This window comes from Panthera tigris, chromosome B4 (assembly GCF_018350195.1).
Source record: "Panthera tigris isolate Pti1 chromosome B4, P.tigris_Pti1_mat1.1, whole genome shotgun sequence".
Classification (NCBI taxonomy): domain Eukaryota; kingdom Metazoa; phylum Chordata; class Mammalia; order Carnivora; family Felidae; genus Panthera; species Panthera tigris.
The window spans coordinates 59,010,619-59,026,813 of record NC_056666.1 but is presented as its reverse complement, the minus strand read 5'-3'; the positions used below and the strand labels follow the sequence as shown (position 1 = coordinate 59,026,813).

Here is a 16,195-nt window from a genome sequence, read left to right as displayed (position 1 = left end):
AAGCATCATGCCCTTCTATTACCTTTTGTTCTAAGTGGGAAGAAAAAGAATACAGGCCAAAACAAGAGTTTTTTGTATTTTGTATTTAGTTTTTTGGCTTTATTATTTTGTTTCTTTCATGTGACTCTCTGTTTTTTCAGGAAGCAAAATCTTTCCTGATTCCCTCTCCCCTGCCACCAGGATATTTCTACTTATGCCTCATTTCCTGGAACTAGGTCACATGCTTGCCCCACTATACCAGCCTGTGGTGAAGGGGAGTAGTAGGGTGGCCTTTCTGGCTTAGACCAATCCTGATTCATTCTTGAGGGATAAGCAGAGTATATAAACATGTACCTTGAGATTTAGTCTAAACAAACCCTTGTTGCATGGTGAATTCATATGAAAATATTCAGCTGGTTTTTGTTTTGTTTAGTCTAACATTAAACTGTCACAAGTACCAAATAAGACAAATTGAAAATAAGGAGTACTTACATCTAGTTATATATTTAAATGGATATTATACCTACAAAAATATGTTTTGCCATGAGTAGGAAACATTTTAATGATATAAAGCACCTTTTTCTATAGAACTCAGGGCACATCACGTTGAGTATGTCATTTGGTCTCCAACAGATCTTTTTAGGAAGAACAAGCTAAGAATAAGATGCAGATATACCAAGTGCTGTGTTTAAGGTTATGCAGCCAATCACTTAGTTCTTAATTCTCTGATGTAACTCATGAAAATAAAAAATGGGTGACAGAAGTTTAATGTTATTCCAGAAAGAATAAAGATTTGGGGTTTTGTTATTTATAACAGTATTTATGATACGTCATCAGTTAATTTTTCTTTTTTTATTATTTTTTAATATTCATTTATTATTTATTATTCATTTGTTCTTTTTTTAATGTTCATTTACTTTTGAGAGAGAGAGAGAGACCTAGTGTGAGTGGGACAGGGGCAGAGAGAGAGGGAGACACAGAATCTGAAGCAGGCTTCAGGCTATGAGCTGTCCACCCAGAGCCTGACATGGGCTTGAACTCACAAACTGTGAGATCATGACCTGAGCCAAAGTCGGATGCTTAACCGACTGAGCCACCCAGGTGTCCCTAATTTTTCTTAAAGACACCAATGAAAAGTAGTGCACTAAAGGATTATTCTAGGGATTTCATGCTGGCATGTTTTTTCAAACTTAATTAATAAAATATCATTCATAAACTCATGCTAAAAACACAAAATAGTCTAAGACTGAAGTGCCCAAAAGCTAAAGCAAATGCACATTAATATTTTCAGATTGTTCGGCATGATAGGACAATGGAACAAATAGTTTTTCCTGTCCCCAATATATGTGAATACCTTACGCGAGAATCCAAGAGCCGTGTGTTCAACACAACTGAAAGGGATGAACAAGGAAGTAAAGTGAATGACTTTTTCCAGCAAACTGAAGATCTCTACAATGAAATGAAGTGGCAGAAGAAAATCAGGAGTAAGTACAATAAAGTAAAATGGTTAGTTTTGAGCATAATGGTAGATAAGTTGGTACTTTAGGATACATAACAGGATTCATTTAATTTTTTTTTACAGCTTATTTATTTATTCTGAGCGAGAGTGTGAGTAGAGCAGGGACAGAGAGAGAGGTAGAGAGAGAATCCCAAGTAGGCTTTATGCTGTTAGTGCAGAGTCTGACGCAGGGCTTGATCCATGAGATCATGACCATGAGATCATGACCTGAGCGCAAACCAAGAGTTGGACGCTTAACTGACTGAGCCACCCAGGCATCCCTAAATTGGCTTTTAATTTCTTGCCATTTGATGGTACTCAAATCACTTATAAGCTTAAGAATATAATCTCAGTCCACACCTGAGTGAGAGCTGAGACACCTGTGGCTTAACAGAAACAGAAGACTACATTAGATCATCTTTTAGTGCTGATCCTGTAGTTTTATAAATATTATGAAATGCAAGCTTGCAGCTGTATGTTTCAACTGCTGAACAGCTGCAAGTCTGCTGTCCTTGAATGGGCTCTGACTGGCCTTAACGATCAGTGAATGGGATGGAGAGACATCGGCACCAGCATGCTTGTCCTCTCTTATCTTAAGATCCTATGAGTGAATAGATTGTTTAATGTTTTCTTGAAAGTCATTCTTTCTTTCAAAATATCTTTACCTTGCCAAGTCAGACTAAAAATTCTATGGCACTTGTATAAAAATAAAGCGATGTTATAATTTTACAGTTAAAAATTAATATAATGCAGGAGCGCCTGGGTAGCTCAGTCACTTGAGCATCATTCTTGATTTCAGCCTACGTCATAATCTCATAGTTGTGAAACTGTAACTCGTGTTGGGCTCCACACTGTGGAGCCTGCTTGAGATTCTCTTTCTCTGCCTCGCCTCTGCCCCTCCCCTCCCCCCAAATTAATATAATACAGTTTCCATTACTTACATCACAGCAGTCAACTCTATATGCAAATATTGAGTTTTAAAATTTTTAAATTATTTTTTTAAAGTTTATTTATTTGGGGGGGTAGGGTCAGAGTGAGAGGGGGCAGAAGATCTGAAGTGGGTTCTGTGCTGACAGCAGAGAAACTGATGTGGGACTTGAAGTCACAAACCTTGAGAACCATGAGAACCTGAGCTGAAGTTGGACACTTAACCAACTGAGCCACCGAGGCACACCTAAAATTTCAAAATTTTAAAGTTTATAATACACTTTAGTTTGCTTCCCCAGATAAGGGATATCATGAGTTTTAAACAAAAATTAGTAGGGGGGAACTCTAGATTAGGTCTTTCCTATCCTTGGGGGATGTTTTCCAGACCAGCAGGCATATGTTCTCAATACCTCCATTCAACAGTGTTTCATCATTCCAGTTTCCTAGGAACTTTACTGAGTGTGGTTTATGGATTTGAGTGGAGCTTGTGACATACCATCTTTGGCTATAAGATTATGGTATCCACTGTTAGGCTTTCTTATCAGAATATTTGAAAAATAAAGAAATGACTCTCCCTTAGCATTTTGCCATATAGAACCTTATGGAATTCAGAGAAAATTTAGGGTGTCTAGAACACATACATGAAAATTCAACAATTTTATTTGGGACATTGGAAAAGCACACATTTTATCCCTGACTAAACTAAGTTGAATAATGAACTAGTGCTTGTGGGGTTTGTTCTTTTTTGGATAAATATTTTATCAATTATTAAAAAACAAATCTTAAAATGAATTTCAATGTACATCTTACATTTAAAGTTTGGAAGCAACTTACTATGAGGTTATAGATAGAATGATTCATTGGATGTACTACAAATGTATGTATCAACATCTTCTATTTTGTCTTAATGTTCAACTTTTCATTTTTTTAAGTTTATTTATTTTGAGTGGGGGGAGAGCATATGAGGGAGGAAAGGCAGAGAGAGAGGGAGAGAGAGAATCCCAAACAGGCTCCATGCTGCCATCACAGAGCCCAGTGTGGGGCTCGATCTCAAGAACCACGAGATCATGACTTGAACCAAAGTCAAGAGTTGGGCACTTAACCAACTGAGTCATCTGGGTGCCCCAATATTCTGCTTTTTAAAATGAAGACTCCTAATAAAAATGATGGAGATGCAGATATTTACAATTTAAGATACATCAGTCAACTAAATGCCATAGCAAATCATAGCCTGTTTCAGCTTTGGGATCCTTTATTCCAAGAGAAGGAAAACAACATATACTGAAGGGAAGTGCAGTTTATAAGTGAGCAGCAGATCCCAGATTGGAATTCACAGAACATAATTTGAAAAGTTTATAATTTCTCCTTGAAATTTGATGTTCCTTTCTCCCTCATGTAACTCCAATATTTTAGATGTGATGTTTAGATAGTAAGAGTTAGAGAATGGACAAGCTCTGAAAAAGTCATGTGGTCAAATTTGTATGCATTTCATATTTGTTCAGTTATTTAGGAGACGTAGATTTAGTAGATGCACCTACTAATTCATTTCTGAAGATAAATACAGAATCTCATTTCTGAAAATATTCAGTAAAGCCTCTCCCACTTATTAGTACTTCCTATTGTATCTTTCATGTTTTTCTGCCGTTAAAAACCCAAGTTTTTAGGAAGTGTTAAGGTTTAAAACTTAGATATTGTAAGGGGCGCCTGAGTGGTTCAGTTGGTTAAGCATCCAACTGTTGATTTCAGCTCAGGTCATGATGTCACAGTTCATGGGATTGATCCCACATTCATGGGATTCTCTTTCCCTCTCTTTTTGCCCTTCCCCCCAATCGTTCTCTCTTTCTCTCTCTCTCTCTCTCTCAAAAATAAATAAAACTTAGATATTATAAATCATGAGTTCCCAGTAAGCAGTATTATACCATGCTATTAAGGTTCAGAATTTCAGGTTACTTTGGGTCATAGGAATATTCATCAGACATGAGTCTGGTTTGGGCTTTTTTTTTTCCTTTTCCTTTTCTTTTCCTTTTCTTTTCTTTCCTTTTCTTTTCTTTTCTTTTCTTTTCTTTTCTTTTCTTTTCTTTTCTTTTCTCTTCTTTGCTTCTTCTTTTACTTCTTCTTTTCTTCTTCTTCTTCTTCTTCTTCTTCTTCTTCTTCTTCTTCTTCTTCTTCTTCTTTTGACTGTAAGGCATGGGAGTGGGACCAATTAATCAATATTACTGACTTACAAAGTGATACATACTGTTCTGTTAAGGGGGGCCCCAGGCATCCACTAACCTGTCTTTCCCCTAATCGGCTCTAGGGATGTGTCAGAGGGAATTATTACAGAATCACCTTTTCTGACCGTGTTTAGCAATTGCAAAATTACCCACGCCTTTATAATGGCTTGGGTGTAAATTGGCTGAAGAATAAAGAAGGAATCAAATAGAAAACTCCCTTATGGTACTGATTATAAACTTTCTTAAATAAGTCACTTTGGATGTTTATTTAAATGTGCTTTTATACTACTTTACAAAAACACAATTTAGTAAAATGTTGTTTCAGTAGGGTTCTTGTGTTGAGATCAAAATTAATTCTTCTGTTTTGTCCCATCACACTTTTTGCTCACTAGGTAACCCTGCCCTGTTCTGGTTCTCAAGGCACATATCCCTGTGGGGGAGCATTTCCTTCAACTTGGCTGTGTTCATCAATTTAGCTGTTGCTCTCTTCTACCCATTTGGGGATGATGGAGATGAAGGCAAGTGCTTGTCTTTCTTTAAATGATAAATAATTTTAAAGTTCTAAAAATAATACTCTTAAAAATACATCCCTTAACTAGTTAGAGCTTCAAAATAATAATAAGTTAATTCTTGTTACATAAACTTTTCTGTATTCATTGGAAGTAGACAATGGTGGTGAGTAGATTAGGCAGAAAACAATGGTCAATAGAAATGTTAGTTTTCCAAAACCTCATATACAGAAGAGCTATTAGAGGTATGCTAGACTGGCAAACAAAACAATGAAAAAGAATTATTATTTCTACCTGATTAGTCTTACTGAAAGCATTTTTAATATGGTATCATCTTAATTATATAAATATATGGGAAAATGAGAGGTTTCTGCAAAAATATCCATTACGATTACCTTAAATGGTGGAATTTGTAATTTGCTCTCTTCCTTTCTTTTTGTTTTGTTTTAGTTTTCGATAGTGAACACACATGGACTCTGAAAAAAAATTTTTTTAATGTACAGCATAGAGCAGAATATGATCATAGAGAATATCTCACATTCTCAGATTAGAAGCTAATTCTTGTTTCCAATCTAGGACTTGTCTACATGATGACTGACTGAAATTAATATTATTAAACTAACAATAAATGAAGTTTTACAAAAGCAAAGATAAGAGATATCTCATTTTACATGAAATGGGAAGTAGAAGTGGAATATGCTGAAGGGTGGGACTGTGGAAAGAAAGTTTTGTTTAAGTCTCCCAAAGCGCATGGGAAAATATGTTGCAGGCTTTGGATACATTCGGTAAATAGCTCTGAAATGTGTGTGGAGAGAATTGATTGAAGGAAAAGATGAGAAACATTAATAAACAAGAACCACAAAATGCTTTTATATTTCACCTGTTCATAGAATTATTGTAAGAATTGAATGAGATGCTATATAGGTAAAGCATTTGGAACAGTACCTGGCAAGCATTCCATGAAGCTTAGTTGTTGTTGATGTCACTGTTGTTAAATATTAGTACAACAAAGGGAAGCCCAGTGAAAATAATAGTACAATGAGAGCAACAGGTATTTAAGCCGATTTCAGATGAACTGAAAGTGAGCATGGAGGGAAATGAGAATCCAGGACTAATTTGCTATTTCAAAGCTCTCTTACAGTTAATAGACATCAAAATCCAAACCTTTAGGTATAATTTGAATGCCTTTTAAAAAAGTTTGATATTTTAGAAGGCATGCTTGTACTGAAAGAAGAATACTCAACAGTGGAGCAGATGGGTGAGGAGTGAAATAGAAAACATAGCAAATATTTGGCCATCCGTTGTGGGAAGTTGCAAATACACCAGGAAGTGGAAACAGCTTTCTTTTCACTGTTTAGTCTTATTTAGTGATGACAGCCCTCTTGGCAGAGAAGAATGTAACTCTCGTAAGAAGAGAAGTCCAGCATGAAATGATAAATTGGTATCATCTGCACACAGAACGTTGAGAGTAGGTTGTAGAGTTTCAGTTAATAGAAGCATAAGGTCTTAGATATGGAAGCAATTCTGGAAATCCTCTGATATCAAATCCTCATTTGACAGATAAAGAGATGGAATCCCAGAGAGGCTAAAAAATGGTAGCCTCTCTTTAGTAGAAAGTTAACTCCTTTGTTTCCAATCCAGGACTTTTCTACATAGATAATTGGGTTGGGAGCATATAGATAACAGGAAGATGACAAATCTTCATATAGAAGATTATTTTTTCTGAGTTCCATTCTATGGTATCCCTTACTTGACCACTAGAGCCAATGTATATAGCCTCTGCTGCCACCTATTGTACATGAAATATAATGGTAATGGGCAATGCCACCCCTCTAGACATCTATTTTTTACTCATTCAGGAGAAAGTAAAATATCTGATACATTTTTGATACTTGCCTAGTAACAGTTATAGCAGTAATATTTATATAATAATAATAGCAGCTGATGTTGTTTACTATTTAGCTTGGGTCGAGCAGAATGCTAAACACTTCACATACATAATTTCATTGACTCTTCCTGACAATCCTATAAAGCAAGCACTTCATCTTTATGGATGAAGATCTGAGGCTTAAGAAGATTTGCCCAATAATTCAGGAGAGGAGTCCATAAATATGTATTTTTTAACAAGCTCCCAAGGTATTGCTGATGCAGCTGGTCATTGAGCAAGCACTTGAAACCACATGTATAGTACAGTTTGGAGTAAGGCTTCAGCGTCAGAAAGAAATAGGACTAACAAAAACACGACTGAAAAACATGGTGCCTCATCATCATGTGAAGATGCAGATTTTACTCTTCCAAAAGGACTGGGTAATAGTTAATACTAGTAACCAAGGTAGAGGCTCAATCTTAGGTGTCCGTGTCGAGTGAGGGGCACTGATGCTAAGAGAGAAGAGAAGGCATGAGCTGCCATTTTGGCAATGTGGAATCCCAAGGTCATGTTTGGCTAACCTAATTACAGTTCTGGATGAGTTATTTAATTATAATTCTATGAATAAAGTTAAAATTTTGGTCAGGATTAGCTCAGTCTTTAACCTTCAGTTGTACACTATGCGTAGCTAGGAAGACTGAGAAAACAAAGTCAAAACGGAGAAGCGTACTTGGATATCAGAACTGTCTGGAGAAGGATAATCCTGTGCTGGACATGCAAGTTCTCTAATGCTGGATTTTGTTAGACATAGTTTGGGTGACTACTTGCCAAGAGCACTTGGAGGTGATTTAAAGGTGGATTAGTTGAGCATTAACATTCCTTCCACAAAGTACATGAAAATGATGGAGACATGTCAAAGAACACAAGATCCAACTTGCAAAGCTTCCCAGTGACCACATCTGCAGAAATTTTGAGGAAAAAAAAATGTATTGACAATAATACATAATAACCCATGCAATAAAATGAGAATCTAGGAGTCTATATGGATCATGAGAAAAGAAAGCTCCTCCTTACAATAGTATTCCAATTAATAAAAGTAGAAGGAGGGGCACCTGGGTGGCTCAGTCAGTTAAGCTTCTGACTCTTGATTTTGACTCAGGTCATGATCTCGTGGTTTGTGAGTTCAAGCTCTGTGTTGGGTTCTGTGATGACAGTGCGGAGCCTGCTTGCAAATCTCTCTCCCTCTCTCTCTGTCCCCACCCCATTTTTGCTTTGCTCTCTGTCTTTCAAAATAAACTTTAAAAAAAGCATTAAAAGAAAAATTAAAAATAAATGTAGAAGGAATGATGGATATAGAATATCACCATTTGGCAAACAATACTGTAGTAAGAATCATCAATTGAATATTAGTACTACATTTAATGGATGCTAAAATTCATAGGTGAATGTTAGATGAAAACGCATAATGAGACACAGGATATTGACATAGTCTCAAAGTGTTTTACCCCAACATACTTATTCATTACGAGAGGAGAAAGAATAACTTTAATTTGGAGAAATCACTTTAAATGATCAGCATTAATGTCACCAGTAATGAGATGTCAATAACAAGTACCTCTTGATATGATCCACTGACAAGGACATGGCAGTATTAGCCAAAAATACATAAACTGAGGAAATTTTAGACAAACCCCAAATTAGGGACATTCTTCAAAATAATTGGTTAGTAATCTTTAAGCTTATGAAAGATAAAGATAGAGGAACGTTTCAAATTAATAGAGACTAAAGAGATCTGACAACTGATATAATATGTGATCCTGGTCCAGATAAAGAATACTAATTGGGCAACTGATAAATTTTGAATAAGGCCTATAGATTAGATAAAAGTGATATATCATAATAAAGTACCTAGGAATAAACTTAACCAAGGAGGTGAAAGACCTGTACTCTGAACAATATAAAACACTGATGAAAGAAACTGGAAATGACACAAAGAAATGGAAAGATATTCCATGCTCACAGACTGAAAGAACCAATATTGTTAAAATGTCCATACTACCCAAAGCAATCTACAGATTTAATGCAATCCCTATCAAAAGACCAACATCATGTTTTACAGAACTAGAACAAATAATCCTAAAATTTTATAGGACGACGAAAGTGGTGGAATATCCAAAGCCGCACAAAGCTGGAGGCATCACAATCCCAGATTTCTATTATACTACAAAGCTGTATAATCAAAACAGTATGGTCTAGCACATACACACACAAAAAGACACATATATCAGTGGAACGGAATAGAGAGCCTAGAAATAAACCCTTGCATTCATGGTCAATTAATCTTTGACAAAGGAGACAAGAATATGCAATGGGAAAAAGATAGTCTCTTCAACAAACGGTGCTCGGAAAACTGGACAGCCACATGCAGAAGAATGAAACTACACCACTTCCTTACGCTATCACAAAAATAAACTCAAGATGGATTAAAGATCTAAATGTGAGACCTGAAACTGTAACAGTCCTAGAAGAAAACATAGACAGCAATCTTTTTGACATCAGCCATAGAGATATTTTTCTAGATCTGTCTCCTCAGGCAAGGGAAACAAAAGCAAAATTAAACTATTGAGACTACTGCAAAATAAAAAGCTTTTTCACAGCAAAAGGAAACCATCAACAAAACCAAAAGGCAACCTACTGAATAGGAGAAGATATTTGCAAATATCCGATAAGGGGTTAATATCCCTTAATAAATGTATTCAAAAACTCAAAACATATTGATTTATATTATCAAGGTATATAAGCAATTCAACACTCCCCCCCAAAAAAATCAATTAAAAAATGGACAGAGCACCTGAGTAGACAATTTTCCAAAGAAGACATATAGATGGCCAGCAGACATATGAAAAGATGCTCAACATCACTCATCATCAGGGAAATGCAAATTAAAACCACAATTAGATATCACCTTACACAGGTCAGAATGGCTAAAATCAAAACAATAAGAAGTAGCAAGTGTTGGTGAAGATGTGGAGATAAAGGAACTCTTGTGCGCTGTTGGTGGGAATGCAAACTGGTGCAGTCACTGTGGAAAATAGTATGGAGGTTCCTCAAAAAGTTAAAAATAGGGTTAAAATAGAATAATTCAACTACTGAGTATTTATCCTGAGAAAATGAACATACTAATTTAAAAAGATATGGGCATCCCTATGTTTATTATAGCATTATTTACAATAGCCAAGATATGGAAGTGAACCCATGTTTATCCAAAAATGAATGGTTAAGTGAAATAAGTCAGTCAGAAAAAGACAAATACAGTATAATTTCACTCATCTGTGGAATTTGAGAAACAAAATAAGTGAACAAACAAAGAAAAAAACAGACAAAAAGACTCTTAAATACTGAGAATAAACTGGTGGCTTCCAGAGAGGAGGTGGGTGGGGAATGAGTGAAATAGAGAAAAAGAATTAAGAGTACATTTATCTTGATAAGCACTGAAAAATGTATAGAATTGTTAAATCATTTCATTGTTCACCTGGAACTAATATAACACTGCATGTTAATTATACTTCAATTTAAAAAAGAAAAGATGAATAAAAATAAAAAAATGGTGTATTGCATTAATTTCTTGATATTCATGACTGTAATATGGTTATGTAAGATGGAATCCACGTGAGGGGGATATAGTAATTTTGCATTATATTTGCAGCTGTTATATAAATCTGAAAGTGTTTTGGAATGAAAAGTAAAAAAAGAAAAGATAAATATGAGGATTCTGTCCAACTCTAAAGTCCCTGGATTCTGGGTATAGACATTGATCATGAAATCACCTGGGAAATCCTGGGCCAAAAAAAAAAAAAAAAAAAAAGGCTTTGGTCATAATGAGCCACTTTTCCCAACCCCACACCCTACAGGCTGTTCCAGAGTCATTGTGGCTACTGTGGCAGTGAGGACAGGGATGCTGACAGAGGCAATGGGCTGTGTAAGCTTTCTCCAACCATGTTTTCCAGCCTGATCACACATGAACTGGGAATTACTGGTGTTTATATACCTAGTGTACTGTTGGATTGTAATATTAACTGAGAGTGCATTGTCTCCCTTCAACCATAGTAGTGGTGTATAATAATTAACAGAAGGGTCACCTGGGTGGCCCAGTGAGTTAAGCAGCCAACTCTTGATTTCGGCTCTGGTCATGATCTCATGGTTCCTGAGATAAAGCCCTACTTCTTCAGATTCTCTCTCTCCCCCTTGCCTGCTGCCCCTTCCCCACGTGCATGTGTACTTTCTTTCTCAAAAAAGTTTTTGAGAATAAAATAAATAGAATAAATATAAAAGAAGTAATTAAAGGGAGGTACTTAAGGGGAAGGTGATTCTCAGGGGATCAGCTTAGTGCACTCTCTCCCCAAATCCTGCTGTAGATCATTGCCTTTCATTGCCAGGCTTTGAAGAGCTCAGTTTGAATTTTGTTTGTTTGTTTGTTTGGGGGAATATTATGCAGTAGTTTTTATTTATTCAACTACAAAAACTATGGCAATTTTTTTGATGGGTAACACTTTAGGGTAACACTATATTGCTATACATTTGGTTGAGGATCAGATTGGATTCAGGAACAAGTGAAAACAATAACAAAAATCTTCAAACATTGAAGCAAAGAAATACTTTTTTTCTCCCCTTTAATTAAATGCTACTTTCCCATAGGCTTCCCTAGACTGGTTTGCAGTCTAAGGTGATAGGAAACAAGGCTTTGGGCATTCTCAAGAGACTGCAGGTTAAGCTATGGTGCCAAGGAGGAGACTGAAACCCTGATCTGAGTGTTAATCTTAGGCATGTTCTGAGAACAGAGGCAGATTCTCAAATGTTGCCTAGTGTTCTTTCCTCTGAACCAATTATATTTTCCCTTCTCTGGCTAATTCAATGCAGTAACAATCCTGTCACTACCTTTCCTGGTTATGTGGAGGGAACCTGACAGGAATGTGTGGCTTCTGACTGGAGAGACAATGGACTAGCTTTGATCTATCTCCTCCTGAACAGTGAGGAGTTGCTGAGGAAGGCCTCTTTGGGCAACTGAAAGGTCCTGTGTCTTGGGATAAACATTTCTTACCCTTGGGAAATGGAGGACCTCTCAGCATGAAACTGTGAGCTCTTGAAGGCATTTCCACTTGACCGCTCTCCTCTGTCCCACACGATTCAACTTGGTAACTGGGCTGTAGGAAACTTTGTTAGATGTAAAAACAAAAAGAAGTTAACACAGGTCACTTTTTATGCCATTCTAAATATTTTGGGTTTTTTCTCTCATTTCCTCTTTACCATTTTTGGAGAGGAAGCCCTTTTTTCCCTTTGACCTTTCCCAATGGTATGGATTGATTTTGATTGGTCATTTCCACCAGGAATCATAGATGACTGATGCCAGGTTTAGGAAGGGTGAGCTCAGTTTACATTTATTCAGGAATGCAAGGTTTATTTGTATGGCTACTGGTTTTGGTTTTGGCTTCTTTGTTTGGTTGATTGGTTTATTTATTTAACATATGCCTCTCTAAAAAGGAAACTTGTGCCCAGAGTTGAGTAATGAGGTTATGGCTGCAGCTGTTGGTGCTAGAGAATATCCTAGATGTCCATCCAGAAGCTGAACATTTGCCATGCCAACTGCCCCTGCCCAGTTTGGAAAAGGCAGACTAATTAGTGGAGAAAATTGCTGCTATGGGAATTTCTTATATCCAGAGAACATGTTTTTTTTTCCTAAATCAGTTTCAAATTTAGAGTGCAATTTGTTTTTCCCTCCAGTGCTTTGTGTTAAAGAAAGTTAAGTTCTTCAAGGTTATTTTAATTCATTCAATTTAATAACAACCACTGATGAAGTGTGTCTATATGCCAGGCACTGTACTAGGCCCTAAAGACACAGAGGTTGGTAAAGCTGTCCTTGCCCTCAAGGAGCTTATGGTCTAATTAAGGGACGAAGAAATGAGTAAGGCACAATAAGTGAAGACCACCCATGGATTTATGGCTGGATGTCTACTTTAGCTGGAATGAGGTGGGAGAAACAGGAAAGTCTTAGGAGGTTACATGGAAGGCAGAGAAATGGAGAGAGACTTGAGGTAAGAAGCAGCGTGTTCTGTACAGTAAGCTATAAACGAGTTACTATGAAATGGATAAGATACTCCCATTATGTGAATTGAATTGAGGTCGCCAAGTTTGCTGTTTGAATTTTCTCCCATAAAGGACAAACTTCGTACTTTTTAAGACTTAAAAATATGTAGAGTGAATTTTTTAAAAAAATTCCATTATTAAAGTAACAATGCTTATAATGGAAAATTTATACAAATATAAAATATTAAGAAGAGTCACCCCTCCCACATTTAGTGGGTAAAAACTGTCTTTGACAATTTGTACTGTACTGTTGTCAGAGTTTAAATTTATTACTATTTTTGCATTAAATCTTCAGCCTGAAGCCAATGTGACCATTCTTACAGAATATGATTGCACCTATTGACAATTGGCAATATTGCCATTTTAAGTAACTTTTAAGTTTATTAACTTCACAAATATGTATCTAGCATTAAACTATGTGCAAGGTACTACATTAGATGCTCTTTGAGTTCTTTCTACAAAGGGATCAAATGCCCAATTTTTTTAAATATAATTTATTGTCAAATTGGCTTACATATGACACCCAGTGCTCATCCAACAAGTGCCCTCCTCAATGCCCATCACCCACTTTCCCCTCTTCCCCACCCCCCCCCATAACCCTTGGTTTGTTCTCTGTATTTAAGAGTCTCATGGTTTGCCTCCCTCCCTCTCTGTAACTATTTTTTTCCCCTTCCCTTGCCCCATGGCCTTCTTTTAAGTTTCTCAAGATCCACATAGGAGTGAAAACATATATCTTTCTCTGACTGACTTACTTCACTCAGCATAATACCATCCAGTTCCATCCATGTTGCTGCAAATGGCATGATTTCATTCTTTCTCATTGCCAAGTAGTATTCCATTGTATATATAAATCACATCTTCTTTATCCATTCATCAGTTGATGGACATTTAGGCTCTTTCCATAATTTGGCTGTTGTTGAAAGTGCTGCTATAAACATTGGGGTGCAAGTGCCCCTATGCATCAGCAGTCCTGTATCCCTTGTGTAAATTCCTAGTACTGCTATTGCTGGGTCATAGGGTAGTTCTATTTTTAATTTTTTGAGGAACCTCCACACTGTTTTCCAGAGCAGCTGCACCAGTTTGCATTCCCACAAACAGTGCAAGAGGGTTCCCATTTCTCCATATCCTCGCCAGCATCTATAGTTTCCTGAGTTGTTCATTTTAGCCACTCTGACAAGTGTGAGGTGGTATCTCAGTATGGCTTTGATTTGTATTTCCCTGATGATGAGTGATGTTGAGTATTGTTTCATGTGTCTGTTGGCCATCTGGATGTCTTCTTTGGAAAAATGTCTATTCATGTCTTCTGCCCATTTCTTCACTGGATTATTTGTTTTTTGGGTGTAGAGTTCAGTGAGTTCTTTATAGATTTTGGATACTAGCCCTTTATCTGATATGTCATTTGCAAATATCTTTTCCCATTACATTGGTTGCCTTTTAGTTTTGTTGATTGTTTCCTTTGCAGTGCAGAAGGTTTTTATCTTAATGAGGTCCCAATAGTTCATTTTTGCTTTTAATTCCCTTGCCTTTAGAGATGTGTGGAGTAAGAAATTGCTGTGGCTGAGGACAAAGAGGTTGTTGCCTGCTTTCTCCTCTAGTGCTTTGATGGTTTCCTGTCTCACATTGAGGTCTTTCATTCATTTTGATTTTCTTTTTGTGTATGGTATAAGAAAGTGGTCTAGTTTCATTCTTTTTTTAAAAATTTTTTTTAATGTTTATTTATTTTTGAGACAGAGAGAGACAGAGCATGAGCAGGGAAGGGGCAGAGAGAGAGGGAGACACAGAATGTGAAGCAGGCTCCAGGCTCCAAGCTGTCAGCACAGAGCCCAACGCGGGGCTCGAACTCACGAACTGTGAGATCATGACCTGAGCCGAAGTTGGACGCTTAACCGACTGAGCCACCCAGGCGCCCCTAGTTTCATTCTTCTACATGTTGCTGTCCAGTTCTCCCAGCATCATTTGCTAAAGAGACTGTCTTTTTTCCATTGGATACTCTTTCCTGCTTTGTCAAAGATTAGTTGGCCATACATTTGGGGATCCGATTCCAGGTTTTCTATTCTATTCCATTGGTCAATGTGTCTGTTTTTGTGCCAATACCATACTGTCTTGATGATTACAGCTTTGTAGTAGAGGCCAAAAGTCTGGGATTGTGATGCCCCCACTTCGGTTTTCTTCAGTATTACTTTGGCTATTCGGTGTCTTTTGTGGTTCCATACAAATTTTAGAATTGCTTGTTCTAGCTTCGAGAAGAATGCTGTTGCAATTTTGATTGCGATTGCATTGAGTGTGTAGATTGCTTTGGGTAGTATTGACATTTTAACAATATTTATTCTTCCAATCCATGAGCATGGAATGTTTTTCCATTTCTTTGTATCTTCTTCAATTTCCTTCATAAACTTTCTATAGTTTTCAACATACAGATCTTTTGCATCTTTGGTTAGGTTTATTCCTAGGTATTTTATGCCTCTTGGTGCCGTTGTGAATGGGATCAGTTTCTTTCTCATTCTGTTGCTTCATTATTGGTATATAAAAATGCAACTCATATCTGTTTGTTGATTTTGCACCCTGCAACTTTGTGGAATTCATGTATCAGTTCTAGCAGTCTTTTGGTGGTCAAATGTCCAGTTTTAAGTGCATGGTTACAATTTCTTGTTTAATCAGGGCTCCTGGGTGGCTCAGGCAATTAAATGTTGACTCTTGATTTGGGCTTAGGTCATGATCTCACAGTTTGGTTTGTGGGATCGAGGCCCTGCATTGGGTTCATGCTGACAGCGTGGAGCCTGCTTGGGATTCTCTCTCTTCCTCTGTCTCTTCCCCTCTCCCACTCATGGGCATGTGCTTCTTGCTCTTGCTGTCTCTCTCTCAAAACAAACAAACAAAAAAACAAACAAACTTAAAAAAACACACACAATACTTTCTTATTTAATCTAGGGGAAATCTTGGCATGCCAGATACTGTCTAGGAAAGAATAGTCAAGATGTGTTTAGCCTATCAGGCATAAATAACAATGAGCAGTGTAACTATTAGTGTCAACACTAGGATTTTTAAAATAAGAATGTCA

General features: G+C 36.9%; 1 protein-coding gene across 2 annotated transcripts in view; it reads left to right on the top strand.

Annotated features, from left to right (window-relative positions):
- Nucleotides 1–16,195, top strand: part of ITPR2 (inositol 1,4,5-trisphosphate receptor type 2) — a 487,005-nt gene that overhangs the window by 379,993 nt on the left and 90,817 nt on the right. For both annotated transcript variants that reach the window (XM_042991994.1, XM_042991993.1), the window contains exons 47-48: nt 1,271–1,463; nt 5,013–5,138. In XM_042991994.1, coding sequence (XP_042847928.1) covers nt 1,271–1,463; nt 5,013–5,138 — 319 coding nt within the window. The remainder of the gene's footprint in view (nt 1–1,270; nt 1,464–5,012; nt 5,139–16,195) is intronic.